The following is a 20,634-nucleotide window of genomic DNA, read 5'->3' on the forward strand; positions in this document are numbered from 1 at the left end:
ACACATGTGACAGACCGCAATTCATTTCAAAATGTTGGAACCGGAAAAAATGTCATGTGTTTGAACACAACTGGTTCTACGTGACCAGTTCTTCATTTTGGGTCAAGGCCCTGTCTGCTCCATAAGAGAAAAGGTGACCTTGAATGGGTCAGCACTCAGCTACGCTCACTTATAGCTAAGATTTCTGGACCGGTCTTGGCTAAATAAATGAGGAAACTCGATCGTGGTCCGAATTTGAGTAGGTCTAACCAACTTGGTCTAAATTTTGGACGACCACATTGAAGTTAAAACTGGTTTCTCCATGACCAAAACAAAGCGATGGAGTCACAACAAGTCAACAGAGTGGGTGAGGCGACTCGAGTCAAGTCAAGCGAAAGAGCGTGGGTCCGTCTAGGGCTGCACACGAGCCGAGTCACCTAACACAAGCTCGAGCTCGACTCGATTAAATAAAGTCGAGCTCGAGCTGGACTCGATTAACTCGATTAGCTCGTCTAAATAAAATATGATCCTTCATTTTAAAATATCTAGTAAATTTCATGACGTGGGATGAAATTTGTGAATCACTCAACCGAGTCAACCCTGCCAACAGTTTAGAGCTGCAAATAGACACCATTTGGTATTAGACTGTTCTCATTATTAATTATTATAGAATCATAAGCTGATGACTAACAAAATGGAAATAGGACATAATGTATATAAACGAGTCGAGTCAAGTATAAACGAGTCGAGTTCTTAAAACTCGAACTCGACTCGTTTACTCATTCGAGTTTCATTGTAAGCTCGAACTCGACTCGTTTATAAACGAGTCGAGCTCGAGCCGAGTTTAACCGGGCGAGTTCGAGTCGAGCCCGAGCTGGCTCGACTCGTTGTGCAGCCCTAGGTCCGTCCACTGGACTGGGCTCGGTTCGGTTTTTTAGTGCGGGCGGACGAGGGAGCGGTGCCATTACTGAGGTGGACGGCGACGCGGGTTCGATTCCCACGAGCCGAAGCGGTCGCAGTAGGTGGTGCCCGCGGGCCCACCGCCACAGGAGAAGCGGCCAACTCGGCGTTAATGTGCCAGCCGCGCTCATTTATTCTGCTTGATAACGACCATCACCAAAATTACCCAAAACCCCTTCTCCAGCGTCCCCCATGGCTCAGTCGAGAAAGCGAGGGTGGAAAACTGGGATCCGGTCTGGAGAACGAGTCCGTTTTGGAGGACCTTTTTGTCATTTCGCTGACCGCGTTTCACGCCGAGTAGCTGCCCCTGTGACCGCCGGTGCGGATACAGCAAATTACCAAATTGACCCTAAGGGTATGAAATCGAGAAATGTACTGAAGTTCTCTGGATTTCATCTGGTCAGAGTTGGGAAAATGACAACACTGGGTTTTGACTTTAGATTGTAGTGGGCGATTTGGGGCTTTGAGCCAAATATGGGGTTCTCCTAAGGCTTAGGTTGGAGAATGGTATTGTGGGAAAGGGGTAGGGGTAATGTGGTAATCGAGCTGTTGCGAGAAGGAGGCAACTTGGGAACCCATGAAAACCTCAGCGGGAGGCAGGGGCTCTGGGATCGACTTAATGACGTAATTGTCCTCATCCCCGTCGACAACGACAGGGGTGTCCTCTTGCGAGAGGTAAAGCGGATGTGCAGATTTTGACTTGTGCAAGACGCCTTTCCTCATCGGCCTCCCTTTATGGACAAAAACGTCATTATCGTTCTTATCTCCGGGACAATGAGGGCGTTGTCAGTGATTTTAGGGGTAAAAGAGTCTTTTACTCCCTTCCATTTAATGACTACCTCCCAAGGTTATCCTCTGACAGCCGATTTTCGGTTTTCCGAATTACCTCCCCGAACTGCGCCGTAGTGGTGGCAGATGGAAAAAACCGGATCGGTTGTTGCGAAAGGAATCGGCTCGGTGCTCACAGTCGCAAGCCACTCGTGTTTGAATCGGAAGATCGTGACCAACTGTACAGGGCTCTCAAATATGGAACAACTTGTCATAACAAAGGTAACCATATGCCCCCTCAACTTGATGACATTCACAAGGCACGCCTGTGGACTATGCCGAGACAGACTGTTTGTATATCTCAATAACGAGTACCAGAGATTGAAGATGTGATTGTTTGGAATTTCTCAAAATGGGGATGCTTGCAAACTGACGCAGGCTAAGCTTTGGAGAGATCGAGTGGTGTTTGGGAGTCTTAGTTGTGAAAATTGCTTGGTTTTTGTGATGCATTATTTGGTAGTCAATGGGAACTCACATTGATTTTAAGTATTAAATCATTTTAAAGCCTAGTCTATATTAATATATTATATACACGTTTCACTAGAAGTTCTGTTGTCAAAATAATGCACTCCATATGTAGTTACTAAACCCAAAACAGCTAAAATCAGAATATTTTAACCTATGGCTAATAAAGGCCTGCCTAACCCCAGTTTTGCATAGACTACAAAATATGAAAGGCCATTCATTGACCATTGAGAGGAAAAAAGCACACAAGTTAAAGTGGAAGGGGCATAAATACCTTTTGTTTTTTTTTTCCAATGGATCAGAATCAAATCAAATCAAACGTACTACATCATTTTTTTTCGGATGTCCAAACATTTGGATTCGAATGCAAGCAAAGAAAAGTCATATATGAATCCCAAATACGATTTCACAGTCTGAATGCAATGCAAATTCAAACATTGAATTCACATGTGGACCTGGATCCAAATTTTAAACCAAATATGGCTGACATGTAAAGGCATTGAATCTATGTTACTTATTTTAAACTAAATCGGTTATGAATCCATATCCGAACTGATATTTATGTACATTTGAATCTGCATCCACCTCCAATCAGATGTAATTTCTTAAACCATAATCTGGTCCAGTTTCTATGCGGATGAGAATTTTTTTTCATATCCGATTTTTGTTCTAATGGTTCGATTGAATAGCTGTTACGAATCAGATATATTGACGTCTCTCCACACCCCCAGAGATTAAATATCCCATGACATATTTTTCGTGGAAGGAATGCAAATAGTAGGATTAATTAAGCTCCCAGTAAATAAAAATAATAGAAGGGCAGGAGGGGATTTAAAATCCCAAATGATCTCAAATGCCAACTTATTTTGCACCGACTGAGAAGGGAAAGATAAATTACTTGGGGAGGAAAAACAAATTGAAAATTAAGAGAACGAGAAACTTAGATGAACATGAGTAAGAACTTGTCATTCTGAACTGACGAAGAGAAACTTGGCCAACCTTTTACGATAAGACAAATGAGAAGTGACAAGGAGGAAACGAAACCCTAAGAGCCGAAGAAGAATGCACATTTGTGGTGCTCCGTCACTTTCATTAGCGATGATTCGACTAATATATTGCCCAACGTATAAGCTTTTATCTTCACCCGCAGGTTCTTAAATACATTGCAAGTTAAGTTTAAGACGCAAGTTCGAACAAAAGCTCCGAAAGAAAGACAGGAAAGCTATCAAACAATTTTAAAGCTATTGTTGATCCATAGTTTGGTAAATGTCTGCCATGCTCTAGTTTGGTAAAAGTTAATCCGGTGTTGCTCTATCTATCGTGTAGTAAATGACTTGTGCAAAATTCACTATGCATAAAATTTTTAAATTTTTAAACGAGAAGAAGTGCTCGCTCAAACATATCAATATAAAAATAAAAAAGTTTCTGGAATCTGTGTGGACAATTGCCCGCACTTAACCCACACCTGCCTCTGCCACCTCCATTTAAACAAATATTAAAGTCTAAATGTTCGTGTTGAAGCCAAATAGTTGAACAGTGAGATCTTGCATCGGTTGTTGAAAGAAAAAACGAAAACGTGGGTCATCTGATCACAACTCGAGATGAAGTTTTGATTTCTCTCGAGCTGTTCACGATTTGAAAACGGGGAAAAGCTCATACCAACTTTCTGTGTAGCTTTCCACCAAAAGCAGGGAGTGCCCGGGCTCTGTTTGGAATGGAGTGAGCTTACTGATTTGTAAAAGTGAAAGTCCACAGTTCCTGAAATCGACAACTGCGGCTTTGAGCACGTAAGAAGTTGTCAATTCTGGTGTGAATACAAAACAGGAATTGGTAAGGCTCGTAGCACCCTTTTTCGAACAAGCTTCCTTATAAAGCACGGTGCCGGAGCTGTCAGTCCCCCAACCCCAACTCTTTCAGCTACTTTTTCATTTTCTGATGTGTGGTTGTCTCACACAACGTTAGAGAGAGGGACAGAGTGAGAGTTAATTGCTTTTTATATGATTTGAAATGTGTATAATAATAATAATGTATTTTTGCATATATTCAAAACCGATTCAGCCGTGTAATTGAACCGGTTCATTCAGTAAATTGGCAGGCCAGTCGAACTACATTTCTTCTATATTTGCAACATTGGTGTTTTTGTCTCAAACTCTTTGATCAAGAGAGTAAAGAAAATGACATCTTGATGCAAGGGTATAGCCAAAAGTTTTAGACATGTAGTTAACAAATTTTCAATTGGTCATAAGATAATGGTGGAATCTTGTGGGGCTATTTTATATATAGTTCATGTAATTTAACACTGTAGCCCAAACTTGCTATGGGGCTCAAACAAAGACTCAGTAAAATTCTTTCATCTTTATTCTAATATTAAGCAGATGGAAATACGATAAGTACAAATATCTGTCCTCTTCACCCAGCAGCTGCCATGAATGGATTCGAATATGTACCAGCAGATGTCAGATGAAACGGCCCGAGTCATAACAAAAAGGAATTATAGAGATCCGAGTCGGAGGAGGAGGAAAAGGAGGGGTTGGTTTAGGTTATGAGCTTTGGATTCTTCGGTTTGACAATGCACTCTGCTTTCTCCCTATGTAGAAAGCGGCAGGAATGGTAAAAGAGCTTGTAAAAAGTGGAAAAAAAGCCAGGAAAGAAAACGAAGAGGGACATTGACCCGGGAAAAACATACACTAGAGGGGAAAAAAATTTAAGAGAGAGAGAGAGTGACAGTGGAAGTAAGCAAAGTCAGCACAAGCAAAGCGGGGCCTGCCGTTCTCTCCCCTCCTTCGTAAGACACCATTTTTCTTCTTCACCTGCTTTCTGCGTTAAGAGTGTTGCGGATCCCAAAGAATTAGTCTGCACGAGATGAAAAGGTAGATCCACGGACCTGCAGCAGGTTTTTACTGCGTCATCTGTGGTAAAGGGTAGAAGGTGAAAAAGTAAGATGGTAGGGAGAGAGAGTGTGAGAGAGGAGGGAAGAAAGTGGGCAATTTCTACTTTCTTTTTTAGATGAGTACCAATCTTTACAAAGGTTTCTGCTCTGCCCATTCTTTTGTTTTTATCTCTGCAGATTTTGAGATCGGAGCAGTCAACTAATCCCCCCCTCTCTCTCTCTCTCTCTCTCTCTCTCTCTTGTTTTCTTTCCATATTTTTTTTAGTATTTGTAAGGTCTGGTTGCGTCCACATGGTTGATTATCTTTAGCTGCTGTAGATTTGAACATTTGGGTCTTCTTCTTCTTCTCTTCTTTTCTGTGTTTCCCTGAGAAAGGAAAGTAGCTTGGTTTTTTTCCTTCTATGTGGTACTTTGGGGTTTGCATGCAGGAAGGAAGTTGGGGGGGTGGGGGTGGGGTTCTGAAGGGTTAGATAGAGAAAGAGAGACAGGGTGAGAATGAAGAGCTATAAGCTAGCAGGGAAAGAGTTCTCTGCTTGGTAGGAAGGAAATAAGAGAACTTCTTTCCTTGCTTTGGCTTGCCTTTTTTCTCACTCTTTCTCTCTCAGTTTCTAGGGAGAGAGAGAGCTGGAGGCATTAGTCCATATCTGTGTGTATGCTCCTGCCTCCTCTATTCTCTCTCCATTTTTTCATTTTTTTGCTTTTTCTCTTTCTGCTTTCAGTATGGATTTTATTCAAATATAGAAAAAAGAACTGCAAGTCAATATAAGGAAGATAAAAGGTGGGTTTTGATGAGTTTTGGGGATTTCCTAGATAGGAACTCAGGTGGTGCAAGGGTAGTGACTGATTTGCCTTACAACATGCCTGTGGGTGCAATCGCCCATCCTCGCCTTGTTGCTCCCTCTGTCCTGGCCAGATCCTCTAAGATGTTTAACTCTCCTGGTTTATCTCTAACACTGGTATATATCTTTTGTCCAATCCCTAAAATTGCTGTCTTTTGATGCTTTCTCTCACTTTGATGTTGTTAAACTCTGGATTCTTGGTGGCCTTTTGTTTCAGACTAGCAGCGCCGGTGGAGCACAGATGGATGGCCAGATTCTTGGTGGTGGTCCGGTAGGAGGAGGCGGCGGCGGAGGTGGTGTTGTTGGTGGCGGAGTAGTTGGTGGTGGTGGTTCTGCTGAGCTTGAGGCCAGTAAGCCTAAAGATGATGAGTACGAAAGCAGATCGGGTAGTGATAATCTGGAAGGAGGGTCTGGTGATGAGCAAGACGGCGAGAATCCTCCAAAGAAGAAAAGATACCACAGGCACACTCCCCAGCAGATTCAGGAACTTGAATCGTAAGAATTTGTTTCTCCTTTTTTTTTTGTGGGTGTTTTGAGGTGGGGTGGAGGAGGATTAATATCGATGAGTTCAACTGATTTTTCCTCTCTTTCACAGGCTCTTCAAGGAATGCCCTCATCCCGACGAGAAGCAAAGGATGGAACTGAGTAAAAGGCTGAATCTCGAGAGCAGACAGGTTAAATTCTGGTTCCAGAATAGACGTACCCAGATGAAGGTAATTTTCTTTTATTTTTTATTTTGTGGTTCCTTCTTGTTTTTTGCTTTTCGATTTATTTTCGTTCTATTTATTGTATGTTTCTCATGTGAAACGCGGGATGCATTTTTCCAGACACAATTGGAGCGCCATGAGAACTCCATACTGAGGCAGGAGAACGATAAGCTTCGAGCTGAGAACATGTCCATTCGAGATGCCATGAGAAATCCTATCTGCAGCAACTGTGGAGGGCCTGCTATTCTCGGGGAAATCTCATTGGAGGAGCAGCACCTCAGGATTGAGAATGCTAGGCTAAAAGATGAATTGGATAGAGTTTGCGCCCTTGCGAGCAAGTTCTTGGGCAGGCCTGTGTCAGGCATGTCTTCTGTACCACCGATGCCAAGTTCATCTCTTGAGCTTGGTGTGGGCAGCAACGGTTTCGGCGGATTGAGCAGCGTGGCTACCACACTTCCTGCTGGCGCAGCCGATTTTGGTGTCGCCGGTGCTCTTGGTGTCGTAGCGCCGAGGCCTCCTAACGTGATGAGTGTTGAAAGGTCGATGTTGGCGGAATTGGCACTGGTCGCCATGGACGAACTTGTGAAAATGGCCAACACCGACAGGCCTTTATGGATCCCCAATTCGGAAGGTGGAAGGGAGACCCTTAATTATGAGGAATACCTACGAGCATTCCCTCGTTGTATAGGGCCAAAGCCTGTTGGATATGTCACGGAGGCGACTAGGGAGACCGGCCTGGTTATTATAAACAGTGTGGCACTAGTTGAGACTCTCATGGATCCGGTAATGAGCTTCATGTGCTCCTTCTCAATGGGTTTTCTGCTTAACTTTTTCTTAGTTTCCGCTTAGATAAATGGTCAAGCAAGTGCTGCAATTTGCTTCAGTTTCTCTTTAGTACTGGTGTTAGGAATGTTGGATTAGTTCGTTGGTGTAAATGAATTGTTGGTATGTATTTATTTGGGTGATTTTATCTTGCTCAAGTGTCCTAGTTTGGCTTTCAAAATGCTAGAGCTTGCTTTTAGCGTGTTGCTATTAGTCATCCATAGTCGAACAATCTGCAGAATGGGAAGTAAAAGGTCAGTTTATTCCTCGTTTCCTACAGAATCGTTGGACAGAGATGTTCCCATGTATGATTGCAAGGTCATCCACTACTGATGTCATCTCAAGCGGTCTAGGCGGGACACGAAATGGCGCTCTTCAACTGGTAATCTTTCTGCAACTGTTTGAACGCCATTTTTGAATTTTGTGAACAAGTTTGCTCTCTCATGGTCTGAGAACTTGTTCTGTTAATATCCCGCAGATGCATGCGGAGCTGCAAGTTCTTTCTCCCCTCGTGCCAACCCGTGAAGTTCGCTTCCTCCGGTTCTGCAAGCAGCATGCTGAGGGAGTCTGGGCTGTGGTTGACGTCTCCATTGACAGCATCAGAGAGAGCCCGACTACTGCTGGATACATGAGCTGCAGGAGACTTCCGTCTGGGTGTGTTGTCCAAGATATGCCTAATGGCTACTCGAAGGTAAACTGACAATCACATAAACTCGCACGCATATAGGTGCAGATTTTTCGACCTGAAATTAGGGTAAACTCCTCGCTTCTTTCACGGTGAAGCAGTTGACAATTTCTACTGCTAATATTCTAATGTCTCGAAGCCATCTCCCTAGGTAATTTTGTAGAGAATGGATACTTCTCCTTCCTCTCTGAACTCCTCCCTAGGTCCTTTTGTCGTAATAATCTAATAATGTTTGACATATTTTTTGCTCATTTAGTGCGTAGATGCTTCTCCATAGTTTATACAATCGTATCAGTTTAGTTTCCATTTCCTAAGTTGGCTTTCCGTTTTCTAGTCATTATTTTCTCCTCACTATCAGGGCCCTCGAGACCCTAGTGAGGACACATTAAATGTGACTTCTCGAGTACAGCAGCATTGCTGCCGCTTCTCTCTCGCGACCTCTACTCACGAGCACCTTTCGGAGACTGTGATTTCTCTTTTCTTTTTTTGCTAATGATGTCCTCTTCCGCTCCATTACACGCTAAAATCTTTTATTTCAGATCTCAATATGGCGGTTTCCATGGCAATCCTTGATTTGGGCTTCCCAAAAAATACGTCACTGCTATTCAAAAGTTCAGTTTATTCGTCAATCATTTCTCTTCCTACCGACAGTGGCTCCCTGTTTTCCTGTTGGTGGTCTTTATTTTTTTTCCTTTATAGAACATGCAACTTCTTAATAATTTATGTTAGAATTTCTTCATGTGGGTCTCTCCCATTTCTCCCGGAATCCAATCAATCTTCCGTTGTCTTCTTCTGTTACTGTATCTCCATATCTTTTATTCTAAGGGACCTCTATTCTTAGTATGAAGACTTGTATATGTGTTATATTATCAAGGGATCTTTCTATATTCATATTTCATGTTCAGTAGCTAAACCCTAGCATTTAATATCATGGCTGACTTTTCTTGAAGGTGGTGTGGGTCGAACACGCTGAGTACGACGATGGCGCGGTTCATCAACTGTATCGTCCGTTGCTAAGCTCGGGCATGGGGTTCGGAGCTCTCAAGTGGGTTGCAACCCTGCAGAGGCAATGTGAGTGCCTCGCCATTCTCATGTCCTCCACCGTGCCGAGCCGCGACAGTGCAGGTACGCCATCTTCTCGTGTGCTGCATTCAAGCAGCATTTCTATTTGGGTTCGGCCTTTTGCTCGATCTAGACCGAGAACTGAAGAGATGGCTGCGTTTACCGATGTTGGTAGCAGCGATCACGCCGGCCGGCCGGCGAAGCATGCTGAAGCTGGCGCAGCGGATGACCGACAATTTCTGCGCTGGCGTCTGCGCCTCCACTGTACACAAGTGGAACAAGCTGTGCGCGAGCAATGTGGACGAGGACATCCGGGTGATGACAAGGAAGAGCATCGACGATCCTGGCGAGCCGCCTGGGGTGGTGCTCAGCGCGGCGACGTCCGTGTGGCTGCCGATATCTCCGCAGAGACTCTTCGACTTCCTTCGGGATGAGCGGCTCAGGAGCGAATGGGACATTCTATCCAACGGGGGGCCGATGCAAGAGATGGCCCATATCGCCAAGGGCCAGGATCCCGGAAACTGCGTCTCCCTTCTTCGTGCTAGCGTGAGTTCCTTTCTCCTCCATCCTTGCTTGCTTTCCCTCCTTATAATAAATCGAATCCCGTCGTCATTTTACCGTCGACGGAGCGTCTGGTTTCCCTGCAACTCTGATTTATCAACGTTGGGGACATGACTATCGTTTTCCTAAGAAGATTGCATGGGAATCTGATCGCTCTTTTTTCCGGAAGAAACCCTTTCTTATTCCGGTCTGAAATCACGCACACAATCGCGACCGTGTCGCAATTATTTCTCAAACTTTTGAGAGAAGCGAGAACATTTACGTTCCCGTGCGCCCGGTGTTCTGTATTACATGAAACGACGATATTTTCGTGGTTGGTGCATTTATTATTCTGCAGTTTTTTGTTTTTGTTTATCATATTCGGTTTGCTGACAGAGTGCTCTTTCGGCGTTGCAGGCCTTGAACGCCAACCAGAGCAGCATGTTGATACTGCAGGAGACGTGCACCGACGCTGCGGGAAGCCTCGTGGTGTACGCTCCGGTGGATGTGCCTGCCATGCACGTCGTGATGAACGGCGGCGACTCGGCCTACGTCGCACTGCTGCCTTCCGGCTTCGCCATACTGCCCGGCCACACCAGCCAGCTCGGTGGAGGAATAAGCCCGCCGCCGGGGAGGGTGGGTGGCTCGCTCCTGACCGTGGCGTTCCAGGTGCTGGTGAACAGCCTGCCGACGGCCAAACTCACCGTGGAATCTGTCGAGACCGTTAACAACCTTATCTCCTGCACTGTTCAGAAGATCAAAGCTGCTCTCGATTGCGAGAACTAACCTTCCTCTCTCTCTCTCTCTCTGTCTCTCTCTCTCGATAACGAAAGAAACGAGCAAACAAAAATAAGAGTGGGTGCTGGGGACTCCTGTATGCGGAGGCGAAATGACCAAAACGACCTTGAATTTCGATGGTCGACGATGGTGTGAGTTTGGGGTGGTTTTAGTCATTTTTGCCTTCGTGTTCGGGCTTTTTATCTGCTGTTTCGTCTAAAACCATGGAAAACGAAGGGTCTGAGTCAAGAACGAACCGCTTGTTTTGGAAAAGGTTTCCCATGCAAGGTAGTGAGAACCAGGATTCTGCGGCAGAAAATGCTGAAGCTCTGTTTGTTTGACTTCGGAAACAATGGTGGTGGTGGTTCGGGTATTGACTCGTCAAGCCTCTGCGTTTGGTGGGTGTTTGTTTCTCATGTTACTTTTCCAAGGGTCCTAGTCCAGTAGGCGCTAATGTGATGGTGACAAGACAAAGTGAGCGAGCGTGGTGTTTGTTCTAGTAAGCCTCTTGCGTTTCTCTTTCCCTATTTTATTTTTTCTTGTTTTTTGTTTTCCTCCGTCTATGGTATAACAATTGTCTCATTTTTTGTTCTTTTGTTAATTTTGGGGCATTTCGTGTTGCGTTGGTTGCACTCTACAGCTTCCTTTTCACGTAGGTTTTGCTTTTGGATTTACTCTTGGGAAAAAAGTTCACCCTTCTTTGTTGTCCGCTTGTAAAGGGCTTTTTCGTCTATTATGGAAAGCTTTGACCGTCTCCTGTTCAGTACATCTCCTTTTTTTTTTGGCGTTCTTGAATGTCAACTTATAGTCGCTTGAACGGACGGATCTGCCCCTCGGTCCCTTCGGTTCGGAAGGCAGAATCTCGTGTTTGGATTCTCAGGAAATTGCGCCATAGGATCGGGTTTCCTGCGGGTCGAGCGATTTGACGGAGAGAAAAGGAATTCGCGCAAATGCGTTGGGCTTCGTAAAAGGCTTCTTTTCATTTAACGGGTGAGTAATTAGATGTCAGTTCCGTAATTTACGCTGCCCGTGTGGTCATTTCTGCAGCTTGTCGGTGGGGGTGGCGGTCTCTCGCCTGCCCCCATTTAATTCTCACCTGCATTCCGGGCAGGGGCATTTAATGCTCTCGTGGTCACCAAGTATCGTCCAACGAGAAGTTGACGCGTGTTTAGCCCTAGACCGTATATCAGGCGCCTGATTGACGGATGTTATCGCTTCTAGCGAAGATGCCCTTAGCTTGCAGAACACTGTCCAGCTTTCTCACGTGTCGCTGATTCTCTTATCAATTTTGTCCTTTGGTTTCGTGGATATGGACAAACGGGGGTCCCGTGTCTCATTCAGTTCGTTGGAGGACTCGTTGACTTTTTGACCTCTAGGGCAGGGTGGGCCCGGGTACGGAGAATTCGGGTTACCCCCTGTTTGGGTTCGGTTTCATGCAACGTGGGCGTCAGTGTCAGGCATGGACGTGCTCACATGCGCGCTCGTTGTCGCTAATAAAAGGTGTAGTTGGACCGTCGCTATTGCCGAATTCGGTGATTAATGTATCGCTGCATGAAGTGGGCGCCCACCGCGTGGAAGCTTTTATTTAGGGTCTATTTGATGTGCTGTGCTCCAATATTTGCATATGCTGTGCTTCAATTTGCATGTCGACAATCGATATCCGGAGGATGTAGTCTATGAAAACAAAATCATTTGCATGTCGATATCGGTTTTGTAAAAGAAGAGCTTACCAGTGCCGTGAAAAAGAAAACCGCTGCATTTTTTTGTTAATCGGCCGCTACTGTTTGTGGCAGATGCAGACTTACGTACTTATATAAATGGTTAAACTAACTTAAAGCGTTTTAGTTTATTTTTGCAATAAGAAAATATTGAGATGAGGCAGATATGTGTAATGGTGCATATTCTGTGCGGTGAGTAAGGTGATGTGACTTCAACGCCATTTTTTAAAACTCTTAAGTGTGTGTTTGATTGCTTCGCATCTAAAATCCTTTGGATTTGAGAACGGCAAATTTCAGTTCAAACTCTTGATCCAGAAGTTCAAAAACTCTTTGTTTCGATCTTAGGTCAAAGATAAAATAAGGACTTTAAATGAGGATCTTAGGTGAATATCATATATTTTACCATGGATATTTTGCCACAAAACATGTCGTATCAACCCACATCAAATTCTTGGATTCCTAGTACAAATAAGAATACGTGAAATCAATCCACTTTTTTTCATGAAATTAACCCATTTTACACAAATAAAAAAAAATCCCATTGATATACTAAGATCATGGAATTTTATAATCAAAATATTTAATTTTTAAGAAATTAGAATTATTACACAAACGAGGTATTTTGTTTTATGGAATTAGGAAACAAAACCTGGAATTTTGATTTCATTCTAGTTTGAAGAGAAATTATGATTTTGTAATTTTCTTTTTTGAATCAAGATTCTAAGCCATCAAACACCTCCTAAAAAAAAACTTTGGTTTTTGTGTTCCAATTTGTTGAGAAAAGCTTGTTTTCTTGTAAAATCTGAGCTTTATACTTTGTAACTCCTTACATAAATCATATTCAACCTTTTGCCTCGGATTTGGCATATGACTAGACCATGTGATAGAAATTGAATGTGGCATGCAATTGCCTCATGGTCCTCTACGGCTCACGTTCTTAAACAACTTCAAAGATGGCAATTGCACTTTCCTTGTACAATAATTTAGGTGTTGTTTATCGATCTGACGGCCCCGTAATTCATGTAGGAATCTAAGTGTATTATTATCACATCTATACATTGCATGCTGTCTGAAAGATAGACTCGTAACTGTGATCAATCTAATTGTCGTTTCTGAGAGTATAGGTCACTTCATATATGTGGAAACTGTATATACATTTTAGATGCACTAATGAGTTGGATCCATACATTCATTCACTTTAAATGTATGGTAGTGGTTCACATACCTGTATTTTTTAGATCAGTTCGTATTGTTCGCATCAGAGAGAGACTTCTTTTATCTGGCATAAAGATTGTGAAGGATTCTACCCCAAATCAATAGGACTGATATGCTTATTTTGTATTTTGCCATGAAATTTCTCAACAATTCAAGCCAAGAGTCTTTGCATTGATTTCAATGTGCACATTTGTCTGAGTTTACTTTGCCAAATCGAACTTAGAAGTCCAATATGGTCCATATGAAAATCGATTGGCAGACATTCTCACCTACCTAGCCACTACACTCAACATATTTTGAAAATCTTTCAACCAAGACAAATACTCTCTCTCTCTCTCTCTCTCTCTCTCTATATATATATATATATATATATATATATATATCTAAAGAAGATCATTTTGTGATGGCCATGTTCACACCAAGCTCACTTGCCAAATCGGATAAATATGTGTCCAGCTAACGTAGCGCAAAAAGTTAACCTTCAAAAGCAAGGATTCTATTCTAAATTGCAACAGAACAACAACTTCTGAAATTTTCTTCTTATTTGAGTATGAAGAGAAAATGGTGGAGGAAAGGGTTCCTTTAAGCCGAACAACGTCATGTTGTCTCCCACCTTTCTTTCCTCAGTCTCTAATCTTGAATTAACACTCGATTTAGCTAGAATCCAAACTCACGCAGAATGGGCATCGTCCCTTTTCTTCTTTTGTAAATATGTAGGGGTGTTCAAGGAGTTGAGACAACTTGGGCTCGACTTGAACTTGGACAGCTAAAATTGGCTCAGGTGCAACTTGTTTGATAAGTGAACCCAGTCGAGTTCAAGCACAAAATGAACTTGCTCAAAAAAAAAAAAAGGTCGAACTCAAACTAGGTAGGCTCGGCTTGATCAAACTCAATTAAACTTGCAGAGTTGAAAGACGTTCTGTAACAACATTGCCGAAGACAGTTTGTACTAATGGGTTTCCTCGTGCCTGCCAAGTATGAGGTTTAGGGTTCAAATCCGAGCGTCTACTTTTACAGGAAAAATACTTTTCTTAAACAAACGGCTATGCTTTGCAGTTAGCTCTACTTTAGCCTCAGCTCCAGCTTAACCGAACAAGTTGGAGCTTAAGAAGCTCGAGCTGAACTGAGTTTGAACTAGTCACGAGCCAAGCTACGTATTATGGTACTCGAGCTGAGATTTGAAGGGGCTCACTTGGGCTTGAACTCAAACTCAGCTCTATATATATATATATATATATATATATATATATATATATATATATATGTCAATGCATATTTATTCTTGTTATGATTTGTATAAGCTTAATTGCTGCAGTTTGAGCCTTTGATTTACGCCCGTCGGCACATAAATTGGCAGTAAGAGTGCAATCCAATGCTACTATAAATTGCAAATATTGTTTCTATGTTTGCAGAAAATGACAGGAACACGACAACACATCTCTAAAAGACTTGATGAGAATCATCATCTCGAGCTACGCAGATTTGGGGAGAAGCAAATTGGAGAATAAGAAGAGGCAAAGAATGAAGACATCTTGGATGAAGACATCTTGAGAACCAAGAAAAACGTTTCACAAATCAAGAAAGACGTTTTAGATTTCAAGAGAAACGTTTTAGATACCAAGGAATTTAGAATTAATTCCTCTTATCCTAAATCTGTTATAAATAGTTGTATTGTGGAAGGAAACCCCAAGTCGTGTAAGAGTGGGTGTGGTTGAATAGAAAAATCATTTTATTCTTCGTGGATGTAGGTTCTCCTTGAACCGAACCACGTTAACTTGAGCGTTTCTTCTGTTTTTCCTTTATGGTATCAGAGCTAGTGTGAGTTGCAGAGTTAAGTCTGTACTCATGGCATCCTCATCCTCGACGCCACCTGCTCATTCATCGTTGTATCCTTATCCGTATACACTCAACATCTCCAACTTCATATCGTTGAAGTTGACTCAAGATAATTTTCTCTTATGGAAAACTCAAGTCTTGGCAATGGTCGAAAGCCAAGACCTTTATGGTTTTCTTACTGGTGACATTCCTGCACCACAAGAAACTCTTATTGAGGGATTAAAAGAGGTTCAAAATCCCACTTATATTGCTTAGAAGAAAACTGATCGTTTGTTGAGAGGATGGATTACAAGCACACTATCGGAAAGTGTGCTTCGCCAAATTGTCGGCTTGGAGACATCAGCCGACATCTGGAAATCGTTGCTTGATGCCTATTTGCAGGGCTCTTAGGAGAGAGAGTTCCATCTTAGCTCACAAGCTTAAAGAAGGGTTCAAACTCCATCAATGAGTACGTTGGAAAGTTCAAGACTTTTTGTGATGAACTAAGTGCTATTGGGCAAGTGGTCTCAGACAAAGACAAAGTTTTTTGGCTTCTGCAAGGTCTAGGATCTGGATATCAACCGTTCGTGACCACTATGCTTAGACCACCTGTGCCGCAATACAAGGAGGTAGTTCCGTTACTCCAAAGCTATGAAGCACGTAATGACAATTTTGAATCTTCTCTTCAGATGAGTTATGTTGCACACAATAAAAAACTATATCAAAACAAGCAGCAAGGAGGTTATCAATGTTTCAATTCTAGAGGACGTAGATTTGGGCAGAACAATAATAGTCGAAATCAGTCCTTTGACAATAAAGGAAAACCGAAGGTTGTATGTCAAATCTGTGGCAAACAAAATCACTCCGCTTTAAAATGTTACAATCGCTTCAACCATTCTTTCCAGCCAAATGATATTCCACAAGCTCTTGCTTCAGTTAAAACAGCCGACAATCAAGATAATGAATGGTTCGTTGATACGGGAGCCACTGCCCATATTGGTAAGTTATATAATTCTCAACCCTATTTTGGCAATGATACTATTATTGTTGGAAATGGAGAAAAGTTGTCTATTTCTCACATAGGTGATGCCAAGATCAAAAGTCACTTGACTGACATACCTCTGAAAAATGTGTTATGTGTGCCTAAAATAAAAAAAGATTTACTTTCGGTAAGCCAACTTACTTCTGATTTGCCTTATATTGTTGAGTTCTCATCCACTTCTTGTTTGATTAAGGACAAAGTGACGCAGAAAATAGTGGCGACCGGAAATAGACGAGGAGGTCTTTATGGTCTTGAAAATTCTCAGTCTGCCTTGTTTTCAACCAGATTTAGGCGTGCAGATTTTGGTCGATGGCATGAACGGTTGGGGCACCCTCATTTTGACACAGTTCGATTATTGAATAGAAACAGTTTGATCTCAGTTGAATCCATGAAGAACAAGAACCCCATTTGTTCTAGTTGTCAAATGGGTAAATCTAGTAAGTTGCCGTTTTTTTATGGGGAGTCATATAGTGAACCCCTAATGAAAGTTCATTCTGATCTTTGGGGTCCTGCTCCTGTTTTGTCAAAAGAAAAATTTCGATTCTATGTCATTTTTGTTGATGAATGCACAAAGTTTACTTGGTTCTATTCATTGAAGAAAAAGTCTGATTTCTTTAAAATTTTCGTTCATTTTCATAGATATGTTGAACGACAATTTGACAAAAAATTAAAAATCTTTCAATCTAATGGTGGTGAAGAGTATAGCAGTCAAAAATTCATTCATTATCTTGATCAAATGGAAATAAAACGACAAACGTCATGTCCCAAAACACCCGAGTAAAACGGCACGGCTGAACGAAAGCATAGAAATGTGACAGAACTTGGGCTGACGATGATGTTTCATTCCAATACACCAAAACATTTTTGGGTAGAAGCTTTTTCCACTGCCGTTTTTTTGATAAATAGGTTGCCATCATCGAGTTTAAATATGGATTCTCCTTATTTTCTGGTTTTTTGGAAAGCATCCAAACTATGCATCTTTGAGAGTTTTTGGTTGTCGATGTTTTCCTTATCTAGGTGGATATCAAGAAACAAAATTTGATCCAAAAACATTACCATGCATTTTTCTTGGATATAACACACAATTCAAGGGTTACAGATGTCTTCATCCACCAACGGGCAAATATACATGTCACTGCATCTTGTGTTTGATGAAGAAAATTTTCCTTTTAAGGATCCAACTTGCCTTCATCGACAAGAACAATTTGAGGGAGAATTTACTTCACTTATCGATGATGATATTGATACCAGTCAAGAAATGGATACTTCAGTTTTAGATTCTCGAAATGACACTAGTGAACTCACGCATGAACAATTTCAGGATATGCAGGTTCCGCAGATGGAATCTCATGACATGGCAAATCCCTTGTCACAAGAAGTATAAGAAAATAATGATGCCAGGCCTACCATTATTGCCTCACCACAACCTGAAATTCCATTGCAGCGCACTATCATTACTCGAAGCATGATTGGAATATCAAAGCCTAACCCAAAATATGCTAACCTTCATGATATTTCCACATATGCTTCTATACCCAAGGAGCCGAAAAACATTAAAGAAGCGCTGAATCATCCAGGTTGGAAGGTCGCTACGCAGGAAGAAATATCTGCACTACATGAGAATCACACTTGGGATCTAGTACCACATCAATCACACATGAATATCGTTGGATCAAAATGGGTTTACAAGGCAAAGCTGCAAGCTGATGGAACTCTTGAGCGACTGAAAGCTCGCTTAGTTGCACGTGGATTCTCTCAATTTGAGGGAATTGATTTTGTCGAAACTTTTTCTCCTGTTGTGAAACCTGGTAGCATCAGAATTATTCTTTCTATTGCTACTGTTAGACAATGGAGCATACGCCAACTCGATGTGAAGAATGTCTTTCTTCATGGTCAAGTTAAGGAGACAATTTTCATGCAACAACCACCGGGTTTTGAAGATCGGCATTTTCCTAATCATGTATGTCGTCTGCGAAAAGCACTTTATGGTCTTCGACAAGCCTCTCGAGCCTGGTTTGATAAGCTAAGCTCTTTTCTTTTGCAATATGGTTTCTTTTCCAGCACTGCCGATCCATCTCTTTTCATCTATAAGCATCAACATGATATCATTGTGCTTCTCATCTATGTAGATGACATGATCCTCACGGAGAGTAACTCTCGATTGCTGGATCAATTCACCAAGCAGCTTGCAAGTACCTTTGCCATCAAGGATCTTGGGCGATTACATTATTTTTTAGGCATTGAAGTTCATTCTACTCATGAAGGACTTTTTCTTTCACAAACAAAGTATGCGAAGGATTTACTTGACCGAGCAAATATGTATAATTCCAAGCCTGCCGTTACACCCATGATTGAAAAAGTTCAAGAAGCTTCTTATGAATCTTATTCAGACCCAACTCATTACAGAAGTTTAGTTGGTGCCTTACAATATTTGACCATAACAAGGCCACAACTATCATTTAGTGTCAATTATGTGAGCCAACATATGCATAGTCCTATGGTTCAGCATTATGAAATGGTGAAGCGTATCCTCCGATATGTAAAAGGTACTCTTGAGACAGGTCTGAGAATCATGGCTCAAAGTTCTCTAGACTTATATGTTTTTTGTGATGCTGATTGGGTTGGCTGTCACGAGACAAGAAGGTCGACTACAGGTTTTTGTACCTTTTTGGGAAATAATTGTATTACATGGAGTGCAAAAAAAACAGAGCACAGTCGCTAGATCAAGCACAGAGGCAGAATACAGAGCCATGGCATCCACTGCTGCAGAGTTAACCTAGATCTCCTTTGTTCTCAGAGATCTTGGAGTTCATTTAAATAGTCTACCAGTGCTTCACTGTGACAATAGCAGTGCGTTACACATGACCATCAATCCTATTTTTTACAACAGATCCAAACATATTCAAGTGGATTATCATTATATCAGAGAAAAGGTAGCTGAAGGATCTTTGATCACCAAATTTGTTCCCTCAAAACATCAAATTGCAGATATTTTCACAAAGCCTCTAACGAGGATTCAATTTCATACCTTAAGGAGCAAACTGGGCCTCAACAGTCGGCACAGTTTGATGGGGAGTAAAAGACTTGATGAGATGAATCATCATCTCGAGCTACACAGATTTGGGGAGAAGCAAATTGGAGAATACGAAGAGGCAAAGAATGAAGACATCTTGGATGAAGACATCTTGGGAACTAAGAAAAAACGTTTCACAAATCAAGAAAGACGTTTTAGATTTCAAGAGAAACGTTTTAGATACCAAGGAATTTAGAATTAATTCCTCTTATCCTAAATCTGTTATAAATAGTTGTATTGTGGAAGGAAACCCCAAGTCGTGTAAGAGTGGGTGTGGTTGAATAGAAAAATCATTTTATTCTTCGTGGATGTAGGTTCTCCTTGAACCGAACCACGTTAACTTGAGCGTTTCTTCTGTTTTTCCTTTAATCTTCACATAATACTAATGTCGACTTCTAATTCTAAGAAATTAAACCTTGATCTCTCTCCACTGCATGATTTATGATATTCAATGGCATGGGAGGAGCATTGCGCCATCGAAGAGGTGCCTTCCATGGCGCCGGCCACCGCGTTTCACTTGTGAGAGTGTTTGTGTCATTCAGGACATGTGATGCCACTAGGTTTTGATGCATTGGCACACTCTGGGCGCCAGTGAACAATATCCTGGCTAGGTTACATACAAGGGTGGAGGAAAGGGGCGGCGGCCTTATCATATTTTAAAAACTTTAAAAATTTATATGTAAATCTAAAAAAATTTAGTTTAATATATATATAAAATTTTTTATTTCGGCCTTTATTAAATTTTGAAACTATAGTTTGGCCCATGCGATAAAAATTTCTAACTCCACCCCTAATTACATAAATAATAAAAGCATATTATACCTTATTTTAGCGCCGTGTCGATAATCCATTTTGAGCTGCCAACAAAAGGCCCCGCTTCATGACTGGCTAATATAAGCTCTACTGTGGCAATATCTCCAAAGATCGAAAGTTTCGTTTCAGATAATTGACTGTTCTTCATTTATCAATTCAATTAGCCATACATACATGACATTGTTGCGGTTAAATAAGCAGAAACACTGATTCTGCTCGTCATCAACGATTACCTCTTAAGTTCATTAAGCAGGTCATCAAGAATTTTTTAAACTGAAGATAGGTCGTGTTTGACCATTAAAAGATCTTCAATTCATTCATTGGATATCGGTTTGCTTTGCGAATTTGGTCAGAAATCCACACCAGGATTCGTGGTTTATCAAGCTAGAGATCTCAAATATGAC

The 20,634-nt window shown here is 41.8% G+C and overlaps 1 protein-coding gene across 1 annotated transcript; it reads left to right on the plus strand.

The window, feature by feature from the left end:
- Window positions 1-5,181: 5,181 nt before the first annotated feature.
- LOC116260372 (homeobox-leucine zipper protein ANTHOCYANINLESS 2-like) lies at window positions 5,182-11,317 on the plus strand. Its single transcript, XM_031638675.2, has 9 exons — window positions 5,182-6,078; window positions 6,179-6,456; window positions 6,557-6,674; window positions 6,789-7,451; window positions 7,771-7,872; window positions 7,969-8,181; window positions 9,126-9,300; window positions 9,416-9,783; window positions 10,195-11,317. Exons 1-9 carry the CDS (start codon window positions 5,911-5,913, stop codon window positions 10,561-10,563), a joined length of 2,454 nt encoding a protein of 817 aa, XP_031494535.1. The 5' UTR covers window positions 5,182-5,910; the 3' UTR covers window positions 10,564-11,317.
- The last annotated feature ends 9,317 nt before the right edge of the window (window positions 11,318-20,634 follow it).

The sequence above is a fragment of the Nymphaea colorata genome, chromosome 9 (assembly GCF_008831285.2).
Source record: "Nymphaea colorata isolate Beijing-Zhang1983 chromosome 9, ASM883128v2, whole genome shotgun sequence".
NCBI classification, from domain to species: Eukaryota; Viridiplantae; Streptophyta; class Magnoliopsida; order Nymphaeales; family Nymphaeaceae; genus Nymphaea; species Nymphaea colorata.